This window comes from Ranitomeya variabilis, chromosome 1, assembly GCF_051348905.1.
Source record: "Ranitomeya variabilis isolate aRanVar5 chromosome 1, aRanVar5.hap1, whole genome shotgun sequence".
NCBI classification, from domain to species: Eukaryota; Metazoa; Chordata; class Amphibia; order Anura; family Dendrobatidae; genus Ranitomeya; species Ranitomeya variabilis.
Window position 1 is genome coordinate 725132809 of NC_135232.1, and position 11287 is coordinate 725144095.

An 11287-nucleotide genomic window follows, 5' to 3' on the forward strand; every position below is an offset into this window, starting at 1 on the left:
CCGAGTTGGTTCCTCTGTTTTTTCAAAATGTGGTTCGCTTGCATGGTATTCCGGAGAATATCGTTTCTGACAGGGGGACCCAGTTCGTGTCTAGATTTTGGCGGGCGTTCTGTGCTAGGATGGGCATTGATTTGTCTTTTTCGTCTGCGTTCCATCCTCAGACTAATGGCCAGACTGAGCGAACTAATCAGACCTTGGAGACTTATTTGAGGTGTTTTGTGTCTGCGGATCAGGATGACTGGGTTGCCTTTTTGCCATTGGCGGAGTTTGCCCTCAATAATCGGGCTAGTTCCGCCACTTTGGTTTCTCCTTTCTTTTGCAATTCGGGGTTTCATCCTCGTTTTTCTTCCGGTCAGGTGGAGTCTTCGGATTGTCCTGGAGTGGATACTGTGGTGGATAGGTTGCATCGGATTTGGGGACAGGTGGTGGACAATTTGGAGTTGTCCCAGGAGAAGACTCGGCATTTTGCTAACCGCCGTCGTCGTGTTGGTCCTCGTCTTCGTGTTGGGGACTTGGTGTGGTTGTCTTCTCGTTTTGTCCCTATGAGGGTTTCTTCTCCTAAGTTTAAGCCTCGGTTCATCGGCCCGTATAAGATTTTGGAGATTCTTAACCCCGTGTCCTTTCGATTGGACCTCCCAGCATCTTTTTCTATCCATAATGTCCAGGGCTGCCACTAGAAATTTCGGGGCCCCATACTGGCAAAATTTTCGGGGCCCCCTTGAGACTCCGCCCAGGCTCCACCCCAGCCCCGCCTCCACCCTAGCTCCGCCTCCACCTTGCAAACTTTCCACAGTCCCTCCGCCCTTTCTTTGAAACACCACTTCTGCACCACATCCTCACCAATCACACATTAACACCATATCACACACACAGCCATCAGCTTTTGTTTTAACCAAAAGATTTTTAAGCCTGCCACCACGACAAGGTAGACTCTATTGGCAGGGCCCTACTCTACTCTAACCTATCAAACAGTTAACTCTTTTTTTTTTTTTTTGGCTATATTTTAATTATCTTTCTTCAAGGGAATGTGTCACATACATTTGTAAACTATATGACATCAGATATATATATATATATTTCTGATTACAGATTATTGTATTCTGGACATTTATGGAAGCAGCTCTATCGCCTGTTTTGAGATATGGACATAGGACATATGCACGTTTATAGAATATGAATATATATTCATTCTATCTTAAGACATTATAGGGGACTATCATCTTGGGAGAGTTTTCTATACATGTTCTTATGTTTACTGACATGCATATGCAATTGTGCAGGAAGGGGAAGAGGTAATCATGACACTGCCTATTGTGAATGGTGGATTCTGTTATCTGTCATTGTAATCCTGCTGCTTATGATGATAATGAGGAACCTGCTGAAAAGGGATGTCTTATGGAAGTGTCAGCCAACTATAAAAGCGGTTTCTGTTAATTATTTTATGATATAAGCAACAACATACGGTAGTTTAAATTATTCCATAACGTTAAACTATTAATAAAAGGATTGGACATTTTATGGATATTATTGTCAAAAGTGTTTTAGGTAAGGCACTAATATTGCATTTCTTTAATTTTGGCAGAACATTTTGCTATTGAAATCTATTTTTCATAAGAGTCATTTAGTGAAATCCTTTGGTCAATTATGAATTAAGTGCAAAATTTAAGTGCAAATAAAACAAGAAACAAACAAACAAACAAAGAAAACAAACACATATAACCAATCAGTACAACGAATATAAGGTGATTTTGTGAGGTCAGAAAAACAATCAAAAACAGAGTATTGCACACAATCTATGGAACTGAACCATAATAATAAATACGTATTTACAAAAATGTAACAACAGTGCACACTAAGTTAAGAACTGAGCCCCAATCTTAAAAAGGGACATAATTATAAATATAAGCAAAACAAACACTGTGCCAATAACTGAGGCCTAATATTAAAGGGCCATTCAAATCTGGAGTACAGATAGGTGAAAATCCCATAACTGAAACATTAACTGATATGTTACATTTCTCTAATGTTTATGACATTGGGTCAGTAAACCCACAGTCAGGCAAGGCCACTCATCCAAAATAGAGGGGGACGTATGTGGCAATAATAGACTAATGTAAAATTGTCTACGGTTACATTTGTGGAACAGGCAGTCGTCTTACCTTCTGTTTCGCAAAATCTGTTATCAGATCTTTAAAATTCAGGCGTCTGGCAAGCTCATGTTCAATCGATAGCAGGGCTAGGCTGTTCAATCGTTGTTCTGTCATGGTAGAGCGCAGATAGTTCTTGACCAATGAGAGTTTGCTGAATGCTCTCTCTCCTTCTGCGACTGAAAGTGGTAGGGTGATGAAAATTCTGAGAGCAATACACACCTCTCCAAATATTCCTTGCAGCTCAAATTTGTAGATGGCATTTAGCAAATCCAGTGGACCCATGTTGTCAGTAAATGTAGCTTCATAAACTTTCCGAAGATGTTGCAGCTCAGAGAGTAACGATGATGTTAAATCTTCAGGGTATGCAGCTATCAATTCTTCAGTGGATGCCACCAGATTTTCTTCACTAATTGTCGTCATCTTAAGAATTGGAGCAAACAACTTGCAGATATCTTCCATCGATCTGAAGCGCTGGTGAAGATCCGATATTATTGTGTCCATTGCCACAAGAAAGACATTAACTTTGAAGTGCTCTTCAGGACTTGCAGCTTCATGATGCTTTGATCTTCTTTGGCGCAATTGTTGAGCATTCAATAGATCCTTTGGAATGCCCATACAATCAGCAACCAAACTGGCTTCAGAAAGCAGAGTGGGCCACTTTTCTCTAAGTAATTTCATTTCCTCTGAGAGAGCTTTAATGTTGGCAGCTCCGACTTCCAAGGAGACAGATCTAGACTGTAGTATTTTGTTTCTCTCCTCAAAACTGGTAAGAACTTTTACCCAAAATGTAGCCAAAACCACTGCCCTGAAAGATGAAAAATAGTCAGAGAGACCTTCAGCTTCTGAATGTGCATCATTTGTGAGCTTTCCGGAAGAAATAACTTGATGAAGAGCCTTCAAAATACTTGGTAGGCTTTGAGCAACGGGACGTACAGCCTCTATTCTTGAGCTCCATCGGGTGTCACTTAGACCATGCAAAGACCTTCCAACTACTTCAAGCAAGGTGTTCCATCTCTCAGGGCTGTTGCTAAACAGAATGTATAGACGGTTTACACTTCCAAAAAAAGTCTTCATTTCTGGGCAGCTTGCAGCAGCATGAACACCCACGAGGTTTAAAGAATGGGCAGCACAAGGAGAAAAGAGAGCTCTTGGAAATTTCTCTAGAATTTTAGCCCTCACACCTTTAATCCTACCAGACATGTTTGCCCCATTATCATATCCCTGGCCTCTGCAGTCTTTAAGGTCAATGGCATGCTCATGCAGTCTTGATATAATCATGTCTGCAATTTGTTCTCCAGTCTTCTTAAAAAAATCAAAAAATTCCAAAAACCTTTCTTGCACATGCCAAATTCCTGTTTGGGGGTCTCTGGATACATACCTTAAAACTATTACATTCTGTTCAGTGTGTGAGACATCTGGAGTAGCATCACAAATAACAGAAAAATAAATTGCTTCTTTCCTTTCTGAAAGTATGGCATCCAGGACATGTTTTCCACAAATATTTATAAATTCGTTTTGTGTTGCCCAAGATAGATAATGAGCTGGCATTTTTTTTCCCTTTTCTTGACTAATCTTTACCTTTTCTAGGTGCTCTTTTAGAACACTGTCATATCTTGACAAGATTTCCAGTGTTCCAAGAAAATTTCCATTATGTAGGTCTCCAATTCTCTGTGATGTTCCCCTGAAAGCCATGTTGCGTGAAGCTAAATGCAGTGTCACATCCAAAAGTCTTTCTAGAAGAGACACAAGCCTCTCTGCTTCCTTTGCTAAACTTCTTTGCATCTCGAAGTCAACACCATGGCCAACTTGGGCCTTTTGGCGTGTTCTCCAACTCCAGTAGTGCTTCCTGTGCAGTGCACTATGTTCATGCTCTGGTAGCTTGAGGTACAGACGATGCCATTTGGAAACCATAGGATTAAAACCTTCTTTCCGGCAAAGGATGCTTCTTTTATCATCTGAAAATGCCATACATGTAACACAATACATTACCTTCCTACTTGGGCTCCATCGTAGCCAATCCCTTATACATTTTTCACGGCCATTAGATGACTTTGCATATAGGAGAAAGTCACTAAAGGAATGGTCATCAACATCCTTAGGCAAAGATTTTACCATCTGCTTCAATTCTTCTTCATTTGAAAGCCCTGAAAGAACGATCTTCTCCCGTTCCTTATCCTTGATGTCATCTGGCCACATGGCTGGGTCTTTCCAATTAATTTCGTCTTCGCCTCCGCCTCCGTCTTCGTCTCCGTCTTCGCCTCCGTCTTCGCCTCCGTCTTCTTCTGTTACCAGAGTGCACGTCTCTGGAAAAAGAGTCTCTGCACTCTGGCTGCAAGATGGTTCTTCACACACATGTTCAATAATGGAACTTGAACATGAAGGCATTTCCTCTTTTTCCATCTGTATACAAACAGTGGAAGAGAGCATTTTGTGAGAAGGACTGGGAGAAAGTGACATGGTTGTGGACCATGTTTCTGCACATTCTTCTGTTTCCACATCAGTTGGCATAGTTGGAGCCTCTTCTTGCATTACTGAAGAAAAGCTTGACGAGGCAGCCGGTTCACCAGTGTCATCATCACCTCCCTTGGTGCTTTGTGGCTTTTTAAAGTAATGAGATAAAAAGCTTTTCTTTTTAAGCCTTTCCTCCTCTTCATTACGATCCCTTTTCTCCTTTCGTTTTTGAGAGCCTGATTTATGTTTGTACATCTTTCTTGGTCCAAGTACAAACAATTACAGATTACAAGGTGATTTGTAAACGAGGATTACCTACATGTAAGAATTCCAAATCAAAATTAACTTGGAAATTGCAACACTTCATCATCATACACTGGTTCGGGGATGTCAAATAAGATTTAAATAACAGTCTAAAACAGATGCTTTGTTTTTTGTCACCATTGACTCAAGTTACTCAACGGTGACAAGAACAAGTGGAAGTGCTGCAGTTTACCTACGCTACGAAGTGCAGTCATTTTGACTGGCAAAAAAAAAAAAACGCTTTGCTGACCGTTTATTTTGGGCTGTCAAAATGATGAGTCACCTGGATTGATTGCTGCCCTGGTTCCAGGAGAGGGATTCCTGGAGTAAGCAAAGGCCTGTGGCCAGAAGTAAGTGGTAAGCGCCACTTACACAGCAGAACAAGGGGCAAACCGTGTGTAGGGTCGCAGAGTGAGCAGAAGTGACAACTCAACCAAGACTGCCTTGCTTGAGTCAATCCCCCCCCCAAGCAATAAGTTATCACTTATCCTTGGATGGAGGCCAAGTTCACATGTTCAGTATTTTAAATCACTTCTTTATAAGCCAAAATCAAACGTGGTACAGAGGAAAAGTATAATACAAACAAGTCACCAGTTCAGTATTTATAAGCCAAAGTCAGGAGTTGGTGATAAATGCAGATGTAAAATACTGGCCAAATACAGAACATGTCCTTAGTTTAGGCGATTCATTTTATTCACCAGAGAACCTGTATAAGTGTATAACTGATACTGTCAAATAGAATAGTCACATGACAAGGAGAGGTTAAATGTTCAAGTAATTAATCTGTATTGGACCAGATACAATCTATGAGAACATCGTTGAGGCTCTCATATACTTGCATTGAGAGCTTATGACTAGAGATGAGTGAATTTGTTCAGGTCCCCACTTATTCTTCAAGCTATAGCGCTTACCGAATAAGCTACAGCAGCAACCCGGATACATGGACTGGAGCACCACAGCTGCATGTGTCACGGCTGTGTCATCGTCACAGCACATGCATGGAGCCCAACACACAGGCTGTCGATGCATGTGTTGTGACTGTCACACAGCCGCGACACCTGCAGCGCCAAACATCTGATCATCGGGATTCGGGAGCGCTCCCGTTATCTGGGTTACTGCTGTAGCTTAATTGGTAAGCGCTACAGCTTGCCGAATACGCAAGGTCACGAACAAATTCGCTCTACTCTACTTATGACATAGCTTCTGACTTCCAGCCAGTCAGAACCTGCACTTACAAGGTGGCACCGAAATACCAGAGTGGCGCTGAAAATTTATGAATATGTCGGACGGTGAGTATGAGAGGGAACTTTGGTTTAATGGGGCTGTCAGCATAGAGTGACTGTTCAAAAAAAGGTATTCCATTCAGCTTCACAGCGGAGCCAATCATTTACGTTCACCTTGCCACCTTCATGTTTTCCCTCTATGTCCATCCGCTCTCCTTCACTAGACAGTTCTGGCTTCATATCAATGGAGAAGGTTGGAGATAGAGGGAAACCAAGCAAGTGGGAAGATGTACTTAAATGGTTGCCCACCGGGAAGCACCAAGTACCTTGACTTAAGGTACCGTCACACTGACCAACTTCACAACGATATTGCTAGCGATCCGTGACGTTGCAGCGTCCTGGATAGCGATATCGTTGTGTTTGACACGCAGCAGCAATCTGGATCCTGCTGTGACATCGTTGGTCGGAGCAGAAAGTCCAGAACTTTATTTCGTCGCTGGATCTCCCGCAGACATCGCTGAATCTGCGTGTGTGACGCCGATTCAGCGATGTCTTCACTGGTAACCAGGGTAAACATCGGGTTACTAAGCGCAGGGCCGCGCTTAGTAACCCGATGTTTACCCTGGTTACCAGTGTAAATGTAAAAAAAACCCCCACTACATACTTACATTCCTCTGTCTGTCGCGTCCCTCGGCGTTCTGCTTCTCTGCACTGTCAGCGCCGGCCAGCCGTAAAGCAGATTACAGCGGTGACGTCACCGCTGTGCTTTACGGCCAGCCGGCGCTCACAGTCAGTGCAGGAAAGCACAGCGACGGGGGACAGACACTGGAATGTAAGTATGTAGTGTTTGTTTGTTTTTTACATTTACACTGGTAACCAGGGTAAACATCGGGTTACTAAGTGGAGCCCTGCGCTTAGTAACCCGATGTTTACCCTGGTTACCAGGGGACTTAGCATAGTTGGTCGCTGGAGAGCTGTCTGTGTGACAGCTCTCCAGCGACCACACAGCGACGCTGCAGCGATCGGCATCGTTGTCTAGACCGCTGCAGCGTCGCTAAATGTGACGGTACCTTTAGGTGAACCAAAACTTATAAGTTACTGGATGAGCCTGAGCTGCTGCCTGATGTTATAATTGGGCATTTGGTTTTGCAGCAAGTCAGGATCATCCAGTAGCTTATACATTGCTGTTGGGGAGGAGGAAGGTAAGGGGGAAGGTATGACTATCATACAATCACATACTGATATGGTGAACAAACGAATATATAGACTTGTTATTTACTCACAGCTGGAGTTGCCGCCACGCTCACCACCCAGTCAAGAATAATGGTCCTCTTAGCCTGCCCACCTCAGCCTGCAAAACAAATAAATAAATAACTGGAAGGTGTATATTATTGCATATATAATCACTGGTTATACACTACCAAAAATTAACTATAAATTACATTAGAGCCATGAAGATAAAAAAATCTTATTTTTTCAAATGATTTTTGCCCCAATTTTTTTGGGTAACCAAGGATAACAGGAGAAATTTGACCCCAAAAGTTGTTGTGCCATTTGTCCTGAGTACGCTGACACCCCATATGCCGGAGTAAACCCCTGTTTGGGCACACGGGAGAGCTTGGAAGGGAAGGAACGCCGTTAGACTTTTTTAACGCAGAATTGACTGGAATTGAGATCGGACGCCATGTCGTGTTTGGAGAGCCCCTGATGTGCTTAAACAATGGAAACCCCCAATTCTAACTCCAACCCTAACCCCAACACACCCCTAACCATGATAGCCCCAACAACAACTATAGCCCCAACCCCAACTATAGCCCCAACTCTTATCCTAATGGGGACGTGGAAATAAATACATTTTTCTTATTTTATTATTTTTCCCTAATTAAGTGGGTGATAAAGGGGGGTTTGATTTACTATGTTTAGTGGGTTTTTATGTTTGTCAGCTGTCACATGCTAAAAGTTCTCTTTTTTATTGCCCCAAAAATTGTTTTTGCGTCTCCACATTTTGAGAGCTAGATTTTTTCCATATTTTGGCCCACGGAGTCATGTAAGGTTTTATTTTGGCGGGACAAGTCGACGTTTTTATTGGTACCATTTTCGGGCACATTACATTTTTTGATCGCTTTTTATTCCAATTTTTGAGAGGCAGAATGAATAAAAAACAGCTATTCATGAATTTCTTTTGGGTGGGGCGTTTATACCGTTCCATGTGTGGTAAAATTGATAAAGAAGTTGTATTCTTTGGGTCAGGGTCAGTACGGTTACATCAATACCTCATTTATATCATTTTTATGTTTTGGCGCTTTTAAACTATAAAAACTATTATAGAAAAAATTATTTTTGCATCGCTTTATTCTGAGTGACTGTCACAGCCGCGACACCTGCAGCTGGGTTCACCTTGCCACCTTCATGTTTTCCCTCTATGTCCATCCGCTCTCCTTCACTAGACAGTTCTGGCTTCATATCAACGGAGAAGGTTGGAGATAGAGGGAAACCAAGCAGGTAGGAAGATGTACTTAAATGATTGCCCACCGGGAAGCCCCAAGTACCGTCCTTGAGGTGAACCAAAACTTATAAGTTACTGGATGATCCTGAGCTGCTGCCTGATGTTATAATTGGGCATTTGGTTTTGCAGCAGGTCAGACAGGATCATCCAGTAGCTTATACATTGCTGTTGGGGAGGAGAAAGGTAAAGGGGGAAGGTATGACTATCATACAATCACATACTGATATGGTGAACAAACGAATACATGGACTTGTTATTTACTCACACAGCTGTAGTTGCCGCCGCGCTCACCACCCAGTCAAGAATAATGGTCCTCTCAGCCTTGCCCACCTCAGCCTGCAAAACAAATATGTTTGAATCCATGCAGCAAACAAACCCCCCCACCCCACCCCAGGGCCCTGTTTGAATCCGTGCACAGTGCAGGCAGCAAACCCCCCCCCGTTTTAATCCGTGCACGGTGCGGTGCAGCCAGCAAACCCCCCCCCCCCCCGGGCCCTGTTTTAATCCGTGCACGGTGCGGTGCGGTGCAGGCAGCAAACCCCCTCGGGCCCTGTTTTAATCCGTGCACAGCGCGGTGCGGTGCAGGCAGCAAACCCCCTCGGGCCCTGTTTTAATCCGTGCACGGTGCGGTGCGGGCAGCAAACCCCCCCGGGCCCTGTTTTAATCCGTGCACGGTGCGGTGCAGCCAGCAAACACCCCCCCCCCCCCCCCCCCGGGCCCTGTTTTAATCCGTGCACGGTGCGGTGCAGGCAGCAAACCCCCTCGGGCCCTGTTTTAATCCGTGTGCATACGGTGCGGTGCAGGCAGCAAACCCCCTCGGGCCCTGTTTTAATCCGTGCACGGTGCGGTGCAGGCAGCAAGCCCCCCCGGGCCCTGTTTTAATCCGTGCACGGTACGGTGCAGGCAGCAAACCCCCCCGGGCCCTGTTTTAATCCGTGTGCGTGCGGTGCAAGCAGCAAACCCCCCCCGGGCCCTGTTTTAATCCGTGCACGGTGCGGTGCAGGCAGCAAACCCCCCCGGGCCCTGTTTTAATCCATGTGCGTACGGTGCGGTGCAGGCAGCAAACCCCCCCGGGCCCTGTTTTAATCCGTGTGCATACGGTGCGGTGCAGGCAGCAAACCCCCCCCGGGCCCTGTTTTAATCCGTGTGCTGCACGGTGCGGTGCAGGCAGCAAACCCCCCCGGGCCCTGTTTTAATCCGTGTGCATACGGTGCGGTGCAGGCAGCAAACCCCCCCGGGCCCTGTTTTAATCCGTGTACATACGGTGCAGTGCAGGCAGCAAACCCCCCGGGCCCTGTTTTAATCCATGTGCGTACGGTACGGTGCAGGCAGCAAACCCCCCGGGCCCTGTTTTAATCCGTGTGCGTGCGGTGCAGGCAGCAAACCCCCCCGGGCCCTGTTTTAATCCGTGCACGGTGCGGTGCAGGCAGCAAACCCCCCCGGGCCCTGTTTTAAACCATGTGCGTACGGTGCGGTGCAGGCAGCAAACCCCCCCGGGCCCTGTTTTAATCCATGTGCATACGGTGCGGTGCAGGCAGCAAACCCCCCCGGGCCCTGTTTTAATCCGTGCACGGTGCACGGTGCAGGCTGCAAACCCCCCCACCCCGGCCCTGTTTTAATCTGTGCACCGTGCAGGCAGCAAAACCCCCCCGGGCCCCACCCCCGGGCCCTGTTTTAATCTGTGCATGGTGCAGGCAGCAAACCCCCCCGGGCCCTGTTTTAATCTGTGCACGGTGCAGGCAGCAATGCCCCCCCACGTCCGCCCCCACCCCCGGGCCCCCAGGTCCAGATGGTACTCACCCCCTGCTCGCCAGCCGCCTCCACTTGCTGCAGCCTGCAGGCTGCACGTACGGACCTGGCTGCCAGACAGTGTCCCCCCCGTCGCCTCGTCCGTCCGGTGACCGTGGTCCCCCGCCGGGTCCCTCGTCGTCCGGTGGTCCCCTCCCCCGCCTGCCTCTTCTCCTCCGCCGTCTGACTGGTCCTCCGCCGACCGCTGGTCCCCCGCTGCCGCCGGCGCCTGCCTCTTCTCCTCCGCCGGTCCCCCGCTGCCGCCGGCGCCTGCCCCTTCTCCTCCGCCGGTCCTCTTCTCCTCCGCCGGGTCCCTCGTCGTCCGGTGGTCCCCCGCTGCCTCTTCTCTGCTCCCTCCGCCGTCCACGTGGTGGCACATACACCGCCGCACGCTGCTCTGCTCCGGTCCCGGAATGAGGAAGTGGAGCAGGGCAGCGTGTGACGTCACTAACTTTCGGCGGGCGGGCCCATGATGCACCGTGGGCCTGGCCGCCTTAAAGGTACAAGGCTCATTTAGGCAGGCACAGCACAGTGGCAGCCGCAGCCTGAATAAAAATGTCAGGGGGGGCCCGAGCAGAGCGCGGACCGGACCGGCTGCCAGCGTGCTCGCTCGGGCCCCCCTTTTTGCTCCTCATCACCGGGCCCCATACGGCAGTGATGCCTGTAATGCCCTGATGGCGGCCCTGATAATGTCTTCCATCGGTCATTATTGCGCAGGTATGAGGTACCGGTTGTGCCTTCCGTTGAGCCTCCCGCTCCGGTGTTGGTTGAGGGTGAATTGGAGTACGTTGTGGAGAAGATCTTGGACTCCCGTGTTTCCAGACGGAGACTTCAGTATCTGGTCAAGTGGAAGGGCTACGGTCAAG

At 47.2% G+C, this 11287-nt stretch overlaps 1 protein-coding gene across 1 annotated transcript; it reads right to left on the minus strand.

Moving 5' to 3' along the window:
• Nucleotides 1-2031: 2031 nt before the first annotated feature.
• Nucleotides 2032-10858, minus strand: LOC143763538 (zinc finger MYM-type protein 1-like). The gene is made up of 4 exons (XM_077249291.1): nucleotides 10434-10858; nucleotides 8899-8969; nucleotides 7411-7478; nucleotides 2032-4916 (listed from the first exon to the last, which is right to left on the minus strand). The coding sequence occupies exon 4, from the start codon at nucleotides 4854-4856 to the stop codon at nucleotides 2130-2132; it is 2727 nt and encodes a 908-aa protein (XP_077105406.1). The 5' UTR covers nucleotides 4857-4916; nucleotides 7411-7478; nucleotides 8899-8969; nucleotides 10434-10858; the 3' UTR covers nucleotides 2032-2129.
• Between the last annotated feature and the right edge of the window lie 429 nt (nucleotides 10859-11287).

What these genes read in the sequence shown, in the direction of transcription:
- LOC143763538 (XM_077249291.1), bottom strand. Translation starts at nt 4,856, where the DNA reads ATGTACAAACATAAATCAGGCTCTCAAAAACGAAAGGAGAAAAGGGAT.